At 43.0% G+C, this 18,528-nt stretch overlaps 1 protein-coding gene across 1 annotated transcript in view; it reads right to left on the minus strand.

The window, feature by feature from the left end:
- Positions 1–18,528, minus strand: part of ECHS1 (enoyl-CoA hydratase, short chain 1) — a 28,199-nt gene that overhangs the window by 8,330 nt on the left and 1,341 nt on the right. The window contains exons 2-4 of the mRNA XM_040320765.1: positions 12,080–12,277; positions 6,703–6,830; positions 3,484–3,583 (exon numbers count right to left, since the gene is read on the minus strand). Coding sequence (XP_040176699.1) covers positions 3,484–3,583; positions 6,703–6,830; positions 12,080–12,277 — 426 coding nt within the window. The remainder of the gene's footprint in view (positions 1–3,483; positions 3,584–6,702; positions 6,831–12,079; positions 12,278–18,528) is intronic.

The raw sequence follows: 18,528 nt of genomic DNA on the forward strand, positions 1-18,528 counted from the left end.
GCGACTTCCTAATCTTAAGCCCCTTGGGAATCACAGATTCATTGATGCAGCTGTCCCTGAATAGAACCCAGGTTTTAGCAGCCATAGCGTTACAGCCTGACACTGAAGTAGGGTGGCACCACATCCACCTGGGCTAATCCAGAGTTATGAGAATCACCAGAAGGTCCTCCATCTTGATCCTTCAAAGCAGGCGAGGAAGGAGTTTTACGAAAGGGAAGACATAGATCAGGCTGTAATGATCCCATAAGCCCACTAGAGGAGCCATGAACCTGCAAACAAACCTTTTAGTGTGTTATTAAACCTGGAGACCAGGAGATCCACATCTGGTATTCCCATCCTGTGACACAGATCCATGACCACCCCTGGGTGTAATAACCATATGTCTGAGACCAATGCCCATTCAGAGAACTACCAAGCAGAGACCAGCTAAAATAGCGATGAACCAGAAATCTTGATTGAAGAAAAAAAAAAAAAAAGTAGCTAAAACATTCAGCCTCTCAACAAAGCAGAGAAAGATCCATCCACGCAGTGGGGCGATCTGTCACCGGACACAGCAGTTGACGGATTGCTGCACCGGGCAGCTGCCAGTGCCACCATCATACTGTACACACCGTCACCAGTCAGTGTCCCTGATCACTGCCACACCAGTTATACGAGAACGTTGTACTGCACTAAAATAATAAATTATAGTCTTAATTTTCCAAATAATTGTGAAAAAAAAAACAAACACACACACACACACACACACAAACTTAAAAAATACTCTATGCCTCTTACTAAATACCTTGGACTGTCTACTTTGCAAAAAGGAGAGAGATCTCTATCACACACCATAGTTTGTGGACTTTCCTACAGACTAAATAATATACACAGATTTGGTGATTTTCACCAAAATGTAGCAGAATACATTTTTACCTAAATGTATGAAGATTATTTATTTGCTAAATGTTATAACAGAAACGAAGCATAAAATTTTTTTGTTTATTTAGCAAAGTATGTAAAAAAAAAATAAAAAAAAAAAACTGTGGTTATTCAATGCGACAAAAGGAAATGTCTTATGGGTAGTGTTGCATGACCGCGCAATTGTCATTCAAAATGTGACAGGACTGAAAGCTGGCCTGTGCAGGAAAGGGATAAAAGTGCATGGTACTGAAATGGTTAAAAGAGGACCATTCAACATTTACAACACTTTGTTGTTTCCTCCCTGCTACCACTCTATTACACAATTTTCATGTTTTGTGACTTGTATACAATTACATTTTTACTCCACCCCACCCTCCGACTTCCTGTGTCATACCTTCAGTCAGCAGCCTCCAGGGATATTCTTGTCATACATTACAGAAGGTTGTAGGTCAGTAAGTGCCAAAGTATCATGAGATTTTGTAAATGCACATACATTTATGCAAACGTGCCTACATAGATTTAAGCCATTATTTTTCAACCAGGGTGCCTTCTGGGTTCCTCAGGGATGCCTTGGCAAAATGCTTAAAAATTGCCCAAAATTGTCTACAAGCCGGAAGGGGGGGATCAAGCCTGCATTGTTACGCAAAGCCGCAAGCTTTAAATTGTGAATCATTCCGACTTTGGTATTACTGCTGGCCTTCTAAATACCAATGACTTTATAGGTTGACAAGGAGGCCATCGGGCACTTGAGAGCATCCTTGTGTGTTCCTCTTCATCAGCACTTTAGCTGAACGATGAAGAGAAACTGAAGGGTGAAAAACAAAACACTGGAATACTAGTCAGTACTCGTGTAAAAAGGTGTATTTTTTTGTAAAAATAAATCAACTCAAATCAATGTTGGGTGTCCTACGTGTATTCAATTATGTAAAACGTATAGTTTTGTGTTTTATATTTTGGGAAGGGGTGCCTCGAGATTGTGCATATTTAAGGGTGCCTTGACTAAAAAGGTTGAGTAACACTGATATAAACTATACCTAGGAGAGAAGTGGGAGGGTAAAGAAGTAAAAAACTATAAATTGTTCACAATACATGAAAACTGTTAGCAATTGTATAATGGAAAGGTGGGAGGAAAGGAATGGTAAAGGTCATCTTTAATGTGAGAATGTTCAGATGTATTCCTTTTTTCCACATGCCTGCTTTGTTTGATCAGAGCATACCAGTATACAGTAAAACCTTGATTTGAGAGCATTTTGCAAGACAAGCAAAAAGTTTTAATAAAGGTTGCCTTGATATACAAGCGATGTCTTGATATAAGAGTAGCGTCATGTCACAACTGAGTATAAAAAAAGAAGAGAGGAGCCTCTAAGTGCAGCAATATGGTTAAATTACTTTTTTTTTTTGCTAGAAAATTAATCAGAACCCCCAAACATTATATTTTTTTTAGCAGACATCCTATGGAATAAAATGGCAATCATTGCACGATATTTGCGCAATCATTTTTCAAACACCTTTTTTGGGGAAAAAAAAACGGTTTCATGAATTAAAAAATAACAAAACAGTAAAGTTAGCCCAATTTTTTTGTATAATGGGAAAGATGATGTTACACCGAGTAAATAGATACCCAACATGTCACGCTTTAAAATTGCGCACACTCATGGAATGGCGCCAAACTTCGGTACTTCAAAATCTCCATAGGCGACGCTTTCATTTTTTTTACAGGTTACTATTTTCGAGTTACAGAGGAGGTCTAGTGCAAGAATTGTTGCACACGCTCTAACACACGCGACAATAACTCATATGTGGGGTTTGAACGGCGTTTACATATGTGGGCGGGACTTGCATGCCTGTTCGCATCTGCGCGCGGGGATAGGGGCGTTTAAAAAAATATATATATATTTTATAAGACCCCACATCTCTCCTTCAGGCTTACAAGCATGAAATCGGTGAAAAAACATTCACTGATCTCACACCGACAGCCGCGATTGCGGCTTCATTTACTTCCGGGTACCGGCATGATGTCATAAAGACGCGCCCGGGCCTACGACGGTCATAGAGATGAATGGTGACCATCTGGTCACCAGTCACCTCTATGCTTCCCCAGCCAGCGCCGGCCGATTCGCTCTCCGGGCCCCCGATGACACGGGAGAGCCCGGAGAAGCACCGGATGGTGGCGGGAGGGGACGTCCCCTCCCGCTGCCTATAAGAACGATCAAGCGGCGGAACTGCCGCTTTAATCGTTCTTATTGTGCACAGAATCGGTGATATCTGAATGATGCCTGTAGCTGCACCCATCATTCAGATATCACCGCACAAACAGAGGACGTATTTTCTCGTACTGCGGTGGGCAAGTGGTTAATGAAGGTATAACATTTAGCAACATATTGCTACACTTAGAGGTGCCTCTCTTCTCTTTTATACCCTGTAAAAAAATGCTTTGAAATACAAGTGCTTTAGATTACAAGCATGTTTCTAGAACAAATTATGCTCACAAACCAAGGTTTTACACAAATATATATAGTCACAGTTTATGAACAGATTTGAATTGGCTTATTGTCAAATGATTTAATAAAATCAAGTTACCTGGAATGGTTCCGAGTAAGATTTCTGGTTGCCCAAACTGGGCCTTTTCTCCAGCATAAATAATGTCACACATCATGGCAAGCTCACAGCCTCCTCCCAGCTACAGAAATAAAGATGAAGCTTAGCCAATGTTGGAGCAGTGCAATATTTTCAATGGTACAGTAATATATGCATTGCAACAGTACCTGCTAAATCTAAAGATACAATGTACTTTATGGCAGTGTGGAAAAGGCAATAAAGTTTGTTTTATTTTACTCGAACAAAACAGATAAGAAGTCTGCTGCTGTATATTTTATAAATAAGATTGAATATTCTTACTAAATAAAGAGAGTATGGCTTCGTTTAGGGCTGGTTCACACTGCTGCGATGCGAGAACCCGTGCAAATCCATTACGGGTTCCCGCACTACATGTCCCTGCATGACCGCTGCGGGTGTCAATAGAATGTTAATGACACCCCCAGACCAGTTCGCATATCGCAGTGCGAACTGTCAATTTGGATCGCATGGGTGTGAACACCCATGCAATCCGATTCTGGTGCGGACTAAAAAAAAGGGTCCTGCACGATTTTGGTACAAATGCAAATTCAGCGATACAGATTGTATGGCTGAATTCGCATCGCACAGACATTGCATGTGATTTGCACAGCAGTGCGCTTTTTGTACCTGCCAACAGCTATAGGCGGCAGATTGGGGTGTTTAAATGCCGGGTCGCAATGCTTTGCTTCTCGACAGTGGCAACGTTTATCCAACATCCGACACATTTACGCAAATGGGGAAGTGCCGCAAAACTTCACAGCTGCGTGCAATGCAGGAAGATGCAGTGCATTTGTTGGCAAAAATGGGGTTAAAACAGGCAGTGAGGAGGTTCCACATTGCTTCCTCACCGCCCGTCAGCCTCAGAAGCGCGATCCACACACAGATCAGGGTTCAGAGGAAAGTCAGAGTTAGACTAATGTTTAAATCTACCCTGTAACAGGCATCCTTATAAAAAATGCGTGAATAAACTAAGCATGTATATATAAGATTTAAGAGTTGGTGAAAACAGCTTCCACTAACCCTGCCATCATTTTATTTAACTTAAAGAAGGGTTCCACCCACGATTTTTTTATTTTTTTTAAAGTCAGCAGCTACAAACACTGTAGCTGCTGATTTTTAATAAGGACACTTACCTGTCCCTACTCGCCGCGAAGTCAGCGCCCCCCCCCCCCCCGTGCGGCTTCACTGCCCGTTTCCTACTGCGCATGTGCGAGCCGCACGGCTCTTTGTGAATGGGCCGGCTGCTCTCTGGGATACCCACAGTTCCCAGAAGGCAGCACGCCCCATTTATCAGAAGGCACCGCGACTAGGACGGAGGAAGAAGATCCACCATGGACGATGAAGAGGCAGATTACGGACTTCCATATAGCAACCGCTATTTCTGGCAAGTATAAAAAAAAAAAAAATTTCCCCCCAAATCCTAAAAAAAAAAAAAAAAAAAAAAAGAAGATTTTAGGGTGGAACTCCACTTTAAAGAGCCTGTATTGCTCGCCTGGTAATTTTTACCTATAGGCAAGCCTATATCAGCACGGTTTAGGAGACATTCATTCAATCAGCTGCCGACGTCAGCTTGCCGGAACGGAGGACTCCCACGCGTATGCGCGTGAGGTCATCATGGCTCCAGCCACTCACATCGCTTGAGCCCGCAAACACGGAAGAAACGCAGCGGGAACAGGTCAGCCCCCTTGGCGGTGACCAGGTGAGCTGCGGGAGCTTCGTTCTAAGGCAAGTACTTCATAATGTGCTAGTATGCCATACTTTTGTGTTGCAGGGTTTCGGCAGTTTACTGCCGCGTTAAGCAACATCACGCCTCCACCATCAACAGTTTTAAAAATAACAGTCTAACCACTCTTGGACCTAGCATGGGGAATATACACATCTTTTAGTGTACCCCATACGATGTGCTTTTCTGCTGAAACCAGAAAGCAGTTTTGGATCAAAGAGATTTTAATCATCATGTTTTATTACTGCCATTAATATATATATATATATATATATATATATATATATATATATATATATATATATATATATATATATATATATATATATACACACATACACACACACACACACACAAAAAAAAAACAGGCAAGCTAAAGGTTACTGTATTTGACGCATTATTTCTGCTCTTTATGCTGCCATATCAATTAACCCTATGCCAACAGCCTTCATATATTAGATTTTCAGTTATTACCTTTCATCTTAATAAAAGTACGGTAATAAAAAAAAGGGCTAGTTAAAAGGCTTTGTTAGAAATAAAAAATCAATAGCAAGCATGGAACCGAGTTGACAGCCTAAAATGTTTCACCATTACCTTTTTATTATATGATGACTCAATACAGTTACTTAAAGCTTTTTCAGATGCAGGAAATGTTCACATCCCCATGATTATTATTTAAAAACCCTGTAATTCTAACAATACATGTGACTTCACACTGATTAAGCTTCACAGGCTGACACAAAAACACCCATGGCAATCAGACATCTCTATTCAATTGCTAAAAATATCTTCTATACTAGTTACTTGCACACTAATTATACAAATGGACCCAGAACCAACCGTGACAGTGCTCAGTATGGGCTGAATCGCCTACCATTAAAAATACTGTTGACTCACATGCTGGCTCTACAAAAAAAAAAAAAAAAAATGGAGTGACAAGTTCTCAAAGAATTAAAATATAACTAAAGGAAACACTTAAAAAATATTTGTATAGAGGGGAGATGGATTAGAACACCTATTAGGTTTTTATTGCTGTCTGTATCACCTTTAGGGAGATTCACCTTCTCTATTTGCCCATTTCACCATTATCATTGAAAGTAAAAATAAAAAATAAAAAAAAAAAAAAATTAAAAAAAAAAAAATCACAAATTTTAGGTTATCCCCAGATGGGGACCTGTGGATTCCCTTAATTTGCAGGGATTTCCTCTCATTTCTGGTTTTGACTATGGGATAGGAAGTGATGGGAAATCTCAATGGTGCACAGATGGCAAAAAACCTGACAGGGTTATAACCCTCCCTTACTTTACCCAAAAAGAAGAAAAACGTTTGACTCCAATGACTCTACACTGCTTAGCTCTTGTTTCAAGGCCTCGAGTCAAAGTCCATTATTACGTTTGTGCTGAGGTTAGGTATAGATACCTGGGTTTTTGTAGTAATAAACAGTGTCAGTTATAACTTACTGCATAACCATTAACTGCCGCAATGACTGGCTTCTTTGCAGTGGACACGCGATTCCAGTGCGACAGGAAGCCTCCACCATAACATTCTTGGAAGGTCCTATTTTCCATCTCTTTAATGTCTGCACCAGCTGCCAGGAATAAACAAATCAACCATTTTAGCCAAGCAGAGAATAATAAGCCAACGTTAAAGAACTGTGCTCCAAACTATAAAATCACAACTTGAGGTCGGCTGCCCATACCAGTAAAACGGAGCCTTCTGTTTTCCCAAACTCACCCTGAAACATTTTGTAAATACCTGTTGCTCCTGCCATTAGAACTACTGGATAGGCACTTCCTTGGATAGGGTGACAACTCTACCTTCTGCTGAAAAATCCCTGCAGCGTTGTCATCCATTCTGCTGTTGCCTAAATATTGGTGCCATTGAAAGCCCTATAAGTGAATAACCATTCTATTGCTCTTTAAATATCTAGTAATACATGCAACTATACGTGTGATGAGCTAAAAGAACACACATTTAGCACATATTTAATCCTCTATTTTGACTCTCTAGGTACAAGAGCACAAGGGAGATTTTTAGTAGCTTACTCAGGCTACTTCAATTGCTAGTAGTTTAAAGTGTGAGTAACCCATAGACACCCAACTCAACAGATGTATAGTAAGGGTTATCACTAAGGGCTCATTGTGATGGGCACTGAAAAACATCCTCCCCGCTTAGCTGAACATTGGAGCTGTACACAGGCAGGCAATCTATAGAAGAAGTGGATGCAGATACACAGTCTTTCCGCATGCAACGTGTCAGTTGGGGGATGTCTGCTGACACCATCATACTGGGTGGCGCCATCAGGACCGCTGGGTTTACAGCGCTAGAGTATGATTAACCGGGACATTACATATTCATACTGACAGCCGACTGATCTCTTTACAATTGTGAGCGTTTTTATCCCTCAAACTTAAATACATTTTAAGCGGTGAGCACTGTGGAGTTGTTTTATTTCTCCACATGAGAGCTCTGTGCCCAGTGAAGGTTACTGACATGCTGGCCGTGGGGTGGCATATGATAACCTTAAAGGGGTTGTAAAGGTACAATTTTATTTTCCTAAATAACTTCCTTTACCTTAGTGCAGTCCTCCTTCACCCTTCCATTTTGCTTTTAAATGTCCTTATTTCTTCTGAGAAATCCTCACTTCCTGTTCTTCGGTCTGTAACTCCACACAGAAATGCGAGGCTTTCTCCCTGGTGTGGAGTGTCGTGCTCGCCCCCTCCCTTGGACTACAGGAGAGTCAGGATGCCCATCAACACACAGCTCCTTTCTCTATCTGCAACGTAGAGAGCGTCCTGACTCTTCTGTAGGGAGAGGGCGAGCACGACACTACACACCAGGGAGAAAGCCTTGCATTACTGTGTGTAGTTACAGACAGAAGAACAGGAAGTGAGGATTTCTCAGAAGAAATAAGGACATTTAAAAGCAAAATTGAAGGATGAGGTGAGTGAAGAAGGACTGCACTAAGGTAAAGGAAGCTATTTAGGGGGGGGAAATTTTTTTTTTACCTTTACAACCCCTTTAAGGTGCTGTATTGACCTCCTGTGATATAGGGGTCTATCCAGAAAGGTGGGAGCACATTCAAGGGCACATGGTATTTGCTATGGAGCATGGATGAGTTTGAGAATTTGGACAAAAGAGACCGACTCATAATGCGTGACACTTTCACTGTGAAAGTGTTATTGGAGTTGCACACAGCAAAAATTGGTTTTAGGCACTTGCACATGCAGTATTATTTCTGCATGCGACTACACAAAGACTGAATTGTTTTGTTTTATGTATATCTTTTTTTATGATGCATTACACAGGGTGCATTTGTCACATTTGCAAATATACTTGGCATTCAAATGAATGGTATTGGTGTACTGCAAAGAGTGGGATTTTACACTTATATCTGGGTTATTTCCCATTTTTTGATTTGGTTGTATCGGTCTGAGGGGACCGTGCTCCGATATAGGTGTATGGTTTTATTAGTTATTGTTTGAATCACATAATAGTGATAGCATCTCTCTTATAACTATCCATAAAAAAAAAAAAAAGGCAGGAATGTTGACAGCAGCGCAGGAGCATTTTGCTGTTTCTTTTTGTGGGACTAAGTGGGTGCACAGATCCCACCACAGACACTGTTCATGGTGGATGCAGACGCAGTACAAAGAGGCTGAACAGGGTGAACGGGTCTCAGTATATGTCACCTAATTATAATGCTTTTAAATACCCTTATTCCTTCTTTTTATAGTTGGTCACATGATCTGTATAGAGTAAGCCTATATGAAATTTCTGGGCGAAGCATCGGAAGCTAAAGTCACTCATCACTGCAATGTCTATTGGGGGAGATGAGCCTTGGTGAGAGAGGTAAAAAAGAACCCAAAGATCACTGTGGCTGAGCTCCAGAGATGCAGTCAGGAGATGGGAGAAAGTTGTAGAACGTCAACCATCACTGCAGCGCTCCACCAGTCGGGGCTTTTTGGCAGAGTGGCATAACAGAAGCCTCTCCTCAGTGCAAGACACATGAAAGCCTGCATGGAGTTTGCTAAAAAAAAAAAAAAAAAAAAAAAAACACCTGAAGGACTCCAAGATGGTGAGAAATAAGATTCTCTGGTCTGATGAGACCAAGATAGAACTTTTTGGACTTAATTCTAAGCGGTATGTGTGGAGAAACCCAGGCACTGCTCATCACCTGTCTAATACAGTCCCAACAGTGAAGCATGGTGGTGGCTGCATCATGCTGTGGGGGTGTTTTTCAGCTGCAGGGACAGGACGACTGGTTGCAATAGAGGGAAAGATGAAAGCGGCCAAGTACAGGGATATCCTGGACGAAAACCTTCTCCAGAGTGCTCAGGACCTCAGACTGGGCTGAAGGTTTACCTTCCAGCAGGACAATGACCCTAAGCACACAGCTAAAATAACGAAGGAGTGGCTTCACAACAACTCTGTGACTGTTCTTGAATGGCCCAGCCAGAGCTCTGACTTAAACCCAATTGAGCATCTTTGGAGAGACCTAAAAATGGCCGTCCACCAACGTTTACCATCCAACCTGACAGAACTGGAGAGGATTTGCAAGGAGGGATTGCAGAGGATCCCCAAATCCAGGTGTGAAAAACTTGTTGCATCTTTCCCAAAAAGACTCATGGCTGTATTAGATCAAAAGGGAGCTTCTACTAAATACTCAGCAAAGGGTCTGAATACTTAGGACCATGTGATATTTCCGTTTTTCTTTTTTTTTTTTTATAAATCTGCAAAAATTTCAACAATTCTGTGTTTTTCTGTCAATATGGGGTGTGTGTACATTAATGAGGAAAACAAATTTACTTAAAGCGGGAGTTCACCCATTTGTAAAAAAAAAAAAATTTCTCCCCTTAGCTTCCTGCTCGTTTTTACTAGGGGAATCGGCTATTTATTTTAAAATATGAGCAGTACTTACCCGTTTTCGAGCTGCATCTTCTTCCGTCGCTTCCGGGTATGGGTCTTCGGGAGCGGGCGTTCCTTCTTGATTGACAGCCTTCCGAGAGGCTTCCGACGGTCGCATCCATCGCGTCACTAGTAGCCGAAAGAAGCCGAATGTCGGTGCGGCTCTATACTGCGCCTGCGCACCGACGTTCGGCTTCTTTCGGAAAATCGTGACGCGATGGATGCGACCGTCGGAAGCCTGTCAATCAAGAAGGAACGCCCATTCCCGAAGCCCATACCCGGAAGCGACGGAGAGGATGCATCTCGTAAACGGGTAAGTACTGCACATATTTTAAAATAAATAGCCGATTCCCCTAGTAAAAACGAGCAGGAATCTAAGGGGGAAAAGTGCCCTCTAAGGGTGAACCCCCGCTTTAAATGATTTTAGCAAATGGCTGCAAAATAACAAAGAGTGAAAAATGTAAGGGGGGTCTGAATACTTTCCGTACCGACTGTATTTAAATGTAGGTGTAAATTTCCACATATGTCAGCATGATGGATCAAAAGATCTTATGTGAGGGTAGCTATATTTTCAGGTAAACAAGTAGTTACTTCAAGATGTTTCACCATAAGGCTTCATCAGGCAAAATAACACTGCTTGACAATACTGCACAGGTGGAAAAAAATAAAAATAAATAATGAAAATAAACAAACATATTGTCATTGTTGCTGTGTGCTTCCTCTCCATGTTACACCCCCCCCCCCTGCCGGCAGGCCATCACCTTTCCTACAAGTAGGGTCCCCCATCACACAAATCTGGACCAATAAAGGCAAAAACTGAGCCACAGGAGAAGGACCAGAGGGAAAGGTTGTGGACAACCTATAATGTATCCAAAAACAAATAAATAATAAAAAAATAAAATAAAATCATATGCCCTTTTTTTGTTGATTTGATTTTTTGATATATTATAGATTATATTGTCGCCAACCTTTCCTTCTGCAGCTCACTTGTTGCCTTTCCTGTTCTAGATTTGTGTGCTTTTGGACCCTACTAGCAGTATTGGTGATGCAGATTATGGCCTACCAGGGTGGGCGTGGTGGGTTGACACAGTGAGGGCACACACAATAACATTATGTTTATTGGTATTCATTACTTCTAATTATGTGTATTTTTCACATGCTGTAATTCCAAGTAGTGTTTTTCTTCCTGATAAAGCCTTTTGGTGAAACATGTTGAAGATGAAGATACTCACACATAAGATCCTTTGATGCAACTCCATTATGCTGACATACGTGGAAATATAGGTGTGATTTTTAAACTTCTTTGTAGCAATCTTCTATTTATTTTATGTATGAATTATTTTTGTGTTTTTTCTGGCACCTTAAAAGTTCCACCACGGCATTTTTACATTTGTGTATGCCATTTAAGGATGTGGTGCCTTGTTGATTCTCCCCACAATCCAGTCCACTTGTATTTGTCATTTTCAAAAACACATAGTAAGGAGAATTTTTCTTAGCACGCAGACATAAAGTATACATTTTCCCATTCCATTAAAGCTGAGATAACAAAATCTGGATACAGATGGTACCACTTGCAGTCCGCCTAACTGTAATATATATGTTATTAATTTGACATTAAATACCAGGCTTACGGCAGGCTTTTTTTCGTTAGGCGGACGGCTTTCCGATAACAGTGGTCCCGGTGGCGGATTTGCCACAAGATGACTTTTGTGGGCGACGGGAGAGGTGCTCCCTCCCACCAATTCCCGGTCGTTTCCGAGATTACGAAGCTGTCGGTAAGCCCCAAAAACTGATCCGAAGCGACCGATGGCTAGGCAGGAAGTCAAATGAGGGCAAGATAGCTCCCACTGGGCTCTATACGATACTTTCTGCATGTTGTCAATAGGCATGTATGACCATTTCAAAGTTTCTGTTATAAACAATACTAACCAGCAAAGGCTTTCTCACTTCCTGTAATAACAATTGCTCCAATCTGAGAGTCCCCTTCAAAGGAGTCCAGAGCCTGGTTGACTTCAGTCATCAGTCCATCACACAAAGCATTCAGAGCTTTGGGGCGATTCAGCTGTATAAAACCAACATTTTCATTCTTCCCTTTGCGCTCCACTAAAATATACTGATAAGATGGGCCTGCCAAAAGAAAGAAATAAGTGATCACCAATTAAGTAGTACAGTTATGCTTACTAAGCCAATAGAGACATAGGGCTAGATTCACATAGATCTTTAGATCCGCGTGACCTATGTGATTTAAGATCTGCCGCCGCAAGTTTGAGAGGCAAGTGGGTAATTCACAAAACACTTACCTCCAAACTTGCGGCGGCGGATCGTAAATCCCCCGGCGGAATTCAAATTCCGCGGCTAGGGGGGAGTGTACTATTTAAATCAGGCGCGTCCCCGCGCCGATTTAAATGCGCATGCGCTGTCCGAAAATTTTCCCGGCGTGCATTGCTCCCAATGACGTCGCTAGGATGTCATTGGTTTCGGCGTGAGCGGAACTTGCGTCCAGCGCGTTTGAGAATCGCCGTACGAAAAAAAAAAAAAAAAAAAAAATCGACGCGGGAACGACGGCCATACTTAACATTGGCTGCGCCTCATAGAAGCAGGGGTAAGTATACGCCGGGAAAACGCTTACGTAAACGTCGTAACAACACTGCGTCGGGCCCGCGTACATTCGTGAATTGGCGTATACCGCTGATTTACATATTTCTCGGCGTAAATCAGCGAGAACGCCCCCAGCGGCCATTTTTAAATTGCACTTAAGATCCGACGGTGTAACACAGTTACACCCGTCGGATCTTAGGCATATCTATGCGTAACTGATTCTATGAATCAGTCGCATAGATACGACCAGCCTAACTCAGAGATACGACGGTGTATCAGGAGATACACTGTCGTATCTCTATGTGAATCTGGCCCATAGTATTTAAAATGCTATACAACTCGAGCCCTAAAGTGATTGTTATTTTTAAATAAAAAAACACACAAGCCTTTACAAACATATTATACTTACCTCCTCTGTGCAGTTGGTTTTACACAGAGCAGCCCGGATCCTGCTTTTTTCGAGTGACCCTCAGCCAGCAGCCTGCTACAGGGGACACCCGAGCAGAGTCAGAGCTCCATGTATCCATACAGACACAGAGCTTTGACCTGGGCCCACCCCCTCTCTCCCCTGATTGGCTGACTGATTTTGATTGACAGCCGCGGTAGCCAATGGCACCGCTACTTTGTCTCAGCCGATCAGGAGTCGTCTCTGGGACAGCTAAGACACTTGATGAAGTCGCCGGAAAAAGAAGAGGCTCAGGTAAGTAATTAGGGGGTGCTGGGGACACTGCTACACACAGAAAGCTTTTTTTATCTTAATGCATAGAATGCATTAAGCTAAAAAATGTACTGCCTTTACAACTCCTTTAAAGAGTTCTTTAAAGAGGTTGTAAACTTCTGGGGGAAAAAAAAAAAACTACAAGACAAAGGCATAATGAGCTAGCATGCATCGCATACTAGTTCATTATGAAATACCTTAAAACGTGGCTGTTGCAGCGGTCCTTGCACACCGCTGTCGCGGCTGACATCTTTCCCAGACGTGCATTCCAGGTTGTGCTGGCTAAGGCGCTGTGATTGGCCAGAGCCACGATGACGTCACTCCTGCGCATGCACGTGGGATCGAAAGGAACGGCACCCGTGGGCCGTTTCTTCAGAGCGCATGCGCCAGTGATGTCACTGGCTGCATTCACTGGTAATATCTCCTAAACTGTACAGGTTTTGCATCCAAAGTCGGGGGTCGTCTTATACACCGGTACCTGTCTCCGTCAGGCTGCGGGCATCCATCATTTAAAAGCCACGCCTCCTCCTCAGACTGTTCTGTGATAGGCGGAACACTAATTTTCCCAGCAGGGCCTCTGTTCAGTGTTCCGCCTATCACAGATGCCTTCTCATCCTCGGACGAGAGGACATCCGTCATAGGCGGAACACTGAACAGAGGCCCTGCTGGGAAAATTAGTGTTCCGCCTATCACGGAATAGTCTGAGGAGGAGACGCGGCTTTTGAATCATGGATGCCCGCAGCCTGGAAGCCAAAATCTGAAAAGAAAGTAAGGTAGGGAGATCGTCTTGGCCGGCACAGTGGAGGCATGTAATGTAATGGCACAGTGGAGGCATGTAATGTAATGGCACAGTGGAGGCATGTAATGTAATGGCACAGTGGAGGCATGTAATGTAATGGCACAGTGGGGGCATGTAATGTAATGGCACAGTGGGGGCATGTAATGTAATGGCACAGTGGAGGCATGCAATGTAATGGCACAGTGGAGGCATGCAATGTAATGGCACAGTGGAGGCATGCAATGTAATGGCACAGTGGAGGCATGCAATGTAATGGCACAGTGGAGGCATGCAATGTAATGGCACAGTGGAGGCATGCAATGTAATGGCACAGTGGAGGCATGTGGAGACACAGTGGAGGCATGTAATGTAATGGCACAGTGGAGGCATGTAATGTAATGGCACAGTGGGGGCATGTAATGTAATGGCACAGTGGAGGCATGTAATGTAATGGCACAGTGGAGGCATGTAATGTAATGGCACAGTGGAGGCATGTGGAGACACAGTGGAGGCATGTAATGTAATGGCACAGTGGGGGCATGTAATGTAATGGCACAGTGGGGGCATGCAATGTAATGGCACAGTGGAGGCATGCAATGTAATGGCACAGTGGAGGCATGCAATGTAATGGCACAGTGGAGGCATGCAATGTAATGGCACAGTGGAGGCATGTAATGTAATGGCACAGTGGAGGCATGCAATGTAATGGCACAGTGGAGGCATGTGGAGACACAGTGGAGGCATGTAATGTAATGGCACAGTGGGGGCATGTAATGTAATGGCACAGTGGAGGCATGCAATGTAATGGCACAGTGGAGGCATGCAATGTAATGGCACAGTGGAGGCATGCAATGTAATGGCACAGTGGAGGCATGCAATGTAATGGCACAGTGGAGGCATGCAATGTAATGGCACAGTGGAGGCATGTAATGTAATGGCACAGTGGAGGCATGCAATGTAATGGCACAGTGGAGGCATGTGGAGACACAGTGGAGGCATGTAATGTAATGGCACAGTGGGGGCATGTAATGTAATGGCACAGTGGGGGCATGTAATGTAATGGCACAGTGGGGGCATGTAATGTAATGGCACAGTGGGGGCATGCAATGTAATGACACAGCGATATTTGAAAAAAGCCTGTTTCTGTCAGCGGTTGTTCCGGCTACCCCTTAGCTTCCAGAAAGACTAGTAGGAAGGGGGTAGTCTTATACCGCGAGTATATCCCAAAACCAAATTTTTCCTGGAAAAATAGGGGGTCGTCTTATACGCCGGCAAATACGGTATTATTTTCAAAAGGGAAGTTTCCATTTAAAATAGTGAACCCATAAAGATAAGCTATTGCCAGATTATTAATTTCAAACAATCTCCCCATGAGATTATAGGCCTGTTTATGATGTGGGCCAGAACAGATGGTACTCAAGAAAGGACTATGTTGTGCAAGGAAGAAGGGGACTGTGCTAGGGAACCCTTCCATATACCAAGTAAGGTGACTGAACTCAGGTGATGCACAGAGATGAAACAAATACTCCTACATAAGTTGCACCTGTTTATCTTCTGTCTTCTCTTCTATACAGCCAAAGTGCATAAAAAATGTGTGGTCAGTTTACAGGGGAGGGGGCCTAGCCAGGCAGATCTGCCAATTTTTTTTTTTTTTTTTTTTTTTAGGTGGAGCACCTCTGCATGGCAACCAGCTTTCATTTTCAAAACTTAAACAGCCTATGCAGAAAGGGGGCATATGTGGATAAAAAACTGCACAGCGCTTATTAAAGTTGAATAATGCCCTTGCCGTAGGTGTGGGCCATTTACGTACCTCCCAAAGCCTTGCTGAAAAACTCCCAGGGGTGGCATTATCCCATCCTGCCTTGATGCTGAGACACCCTCACCTGTTACTGTTCACCTTCCATCATTACAGGAGCATACTCTTAACCCCTGCACATGTGTCATCCACTATGTCCCCTGTCTCAGCATCGCTAAACCCAGAGCGACTGCAAGAGAGGAGAGAAAGCGCATGAGAGGGGGTTTGAATTGGCTGGGAGTGTCGAGGCAACATCCTAGCAGCAGGGCAGGAGAATTATAACTCTGGGAGTTTATCAGTCAGGCTTTGAAAGATACATAAATGGTCTTCAGCTCTAGCAAGGGCATTATTCAACTTTAATCAAAGCTGCAGTTTGTTTTTATCTACAAGCACCCTCATTTGCATAGGCAGTTTGTTGGTACTAACTTGGTGGTACTCAATTGGTGAACCAACTCTTTAATGTTTACATTCCTTGCAAAAAGTGACCCAAATTTTTTTTTTTAAACAGTGTCAAAAAAATAAATAAATAAAAATAAGGAAAAAAAAAAAAAAAATGATTTAAAGTGCCCCATCCCGGCGAGCTCTCGAGCAGAAGCGAACGCATACGTGAGTAGCGCCCGCATATAAAAACGGTGTTCAAACCACACATGTGAGGTATCGCCACGATCGTTAGAGCGAGAACAATAATTCTAGCCCTAGACCTCCTCTGCATCTCAAAACATGCAACCTGTAGAATTTTTTAAACGTCGCACATAGAAATTTTAAAGGGTAAAATGTTGTCACCATTCCACGAGCGGGTGCAACTTTGAAGCGTGACATATTGGGTATCAACTAAATGAAAAATTGGTCTAACTTTAATGTTGTCTTTTTTTTTAATAAAAAAAAAATGTTTTTTATCCCCAAAAAAAGTGTGCTTGCAAGACCGCTGCACAAATACAGGGTAACAAAAATAATTTTTTTCTAAAAACGTATAAACACCAAATCTCAAAGATTTAGAATCACAATTTTTTTGCTTAGAGTAAAGATCATAAAATTCTTGCGCCATGAATCTTTCACATTATACAAAAAAAATTGGGCTAACTTTACTGGTTGTTTTTTTTTTTTTTCATTAAAGTAATTTTTTCCTAAAAAATTTCCTTTTTAAAGACCGCTGCGCAAATACAGCGCAACATAAAATATTGTAACAGCCACCATTTTATTTTCTAGGGTCTCTACTAAAAAATATAATATGTTGGGGGGGGGGGATCTACAAGTAATTTTCTAGCAAAAAAAAAAAAAAAAACGATTAACTTGAAACCAACAAACGTCAGAAAAAGTCTTTCCGCTGAGCAGGGAGGGGCTTGTGCAGTGCCGCTGTCTCCTATGGGGAGATCTGATAAAAAAAACAGACAGCATGTCCATTTTCATCAGATCTCACCCGATCCGATATGGACGGATGGGGACGTACCAGCAGGGCGGATGTTAGCGGACACGTCTCCGCTGACATCAGACGCTCCATAGGATTGCATGGAGCGGCTGTTCAGGTCCGCTGACAAAACTGACAGGCGGACCTGACCGGTCTGACCGTGTGAAAGGGGCCTTACACAGCAAAGTCTATTCTTTGATCTAAAGGACAAATTGTTACAATGTTAAGAGTTCCACTGCTAAAGAACGTTGTGATACTTCCTCCCCTTGGGTGATTGACAGCAGCGGGAGCCAGTGGCACTGTCTCAGCCAATACACTCCTACAACAACGCTGAATCTAGATGGGGCTCAGGTAAGAATTAGGGGGGGGCTGCTGCACACAAAAGGCTTTTTATCTTAAAGTGGAGCCCTGCCTAAAAAAAATTATTAGTCAGCAGCTACAAATACTGCAGCTGCTGACTTTTAAAATAAGGGCACTTACCTGTCCAGGGCGCCTGTGATGTCCTCACCCGAAGCCAACCCATCCCACGGCTCCCAGGTGGAGGCGCCTCCATCTTTAGTAAGGGAATCAGGAAGTAGAGCCGGGTTCTCTACTGCGCATGCGCGAGTCATGCTGCGTGTCTTGACTGGTACCTGCTGTCTTTTGGGACCTGTGTCTCTCCCAGAAGACAGCGGGGGGGGGGGGGACAGAGGAGGGGCCGGACATATTCTGCGGCAATCTATCACAGGAAGTGGGAAAAAAAACCTGGATTAGACAGGTATCTGCTTCCCCCTCCCCCTGAAAGGTGCCAAATGTGACACCGGAGGGGCAGAAACCGGATAAGAGGAAGTTCCATTTTTGGGTGGAACTCTGCTTTAATGCACAGAATACATTAAAGGGGTTGTAAAGGCAGGTGTTTATTTTTTTATCGTAAGGCATTCTATGCATTGAGATAAAAAGCCTTCTGTGTGCAGCAGCCCAACTAATACTTTGGTGTCCCTCGGCTATCCAGGACTCTCCCTCCTGATTGGCTGAGACACAGCAGCGGCATCATTGGCTCCTGCTGCTGTAAAAGTCAGTTAGCCAATCAGGAGAGAGAGAGGGG

This window comes from Rana temporaria, chromosome 8, assembly GCF_905171775.1.
Source record: "Rana temporaria chromosome 8, aRanTem1.1, whole genome shotgun sequence".
Classification (NCBI taxonomy): domain Eukaryota; kingdom Metazoa; phylum Chordata; class Amphibia; order Anura; family Ranidae; genus Rana; species Rana temporaria.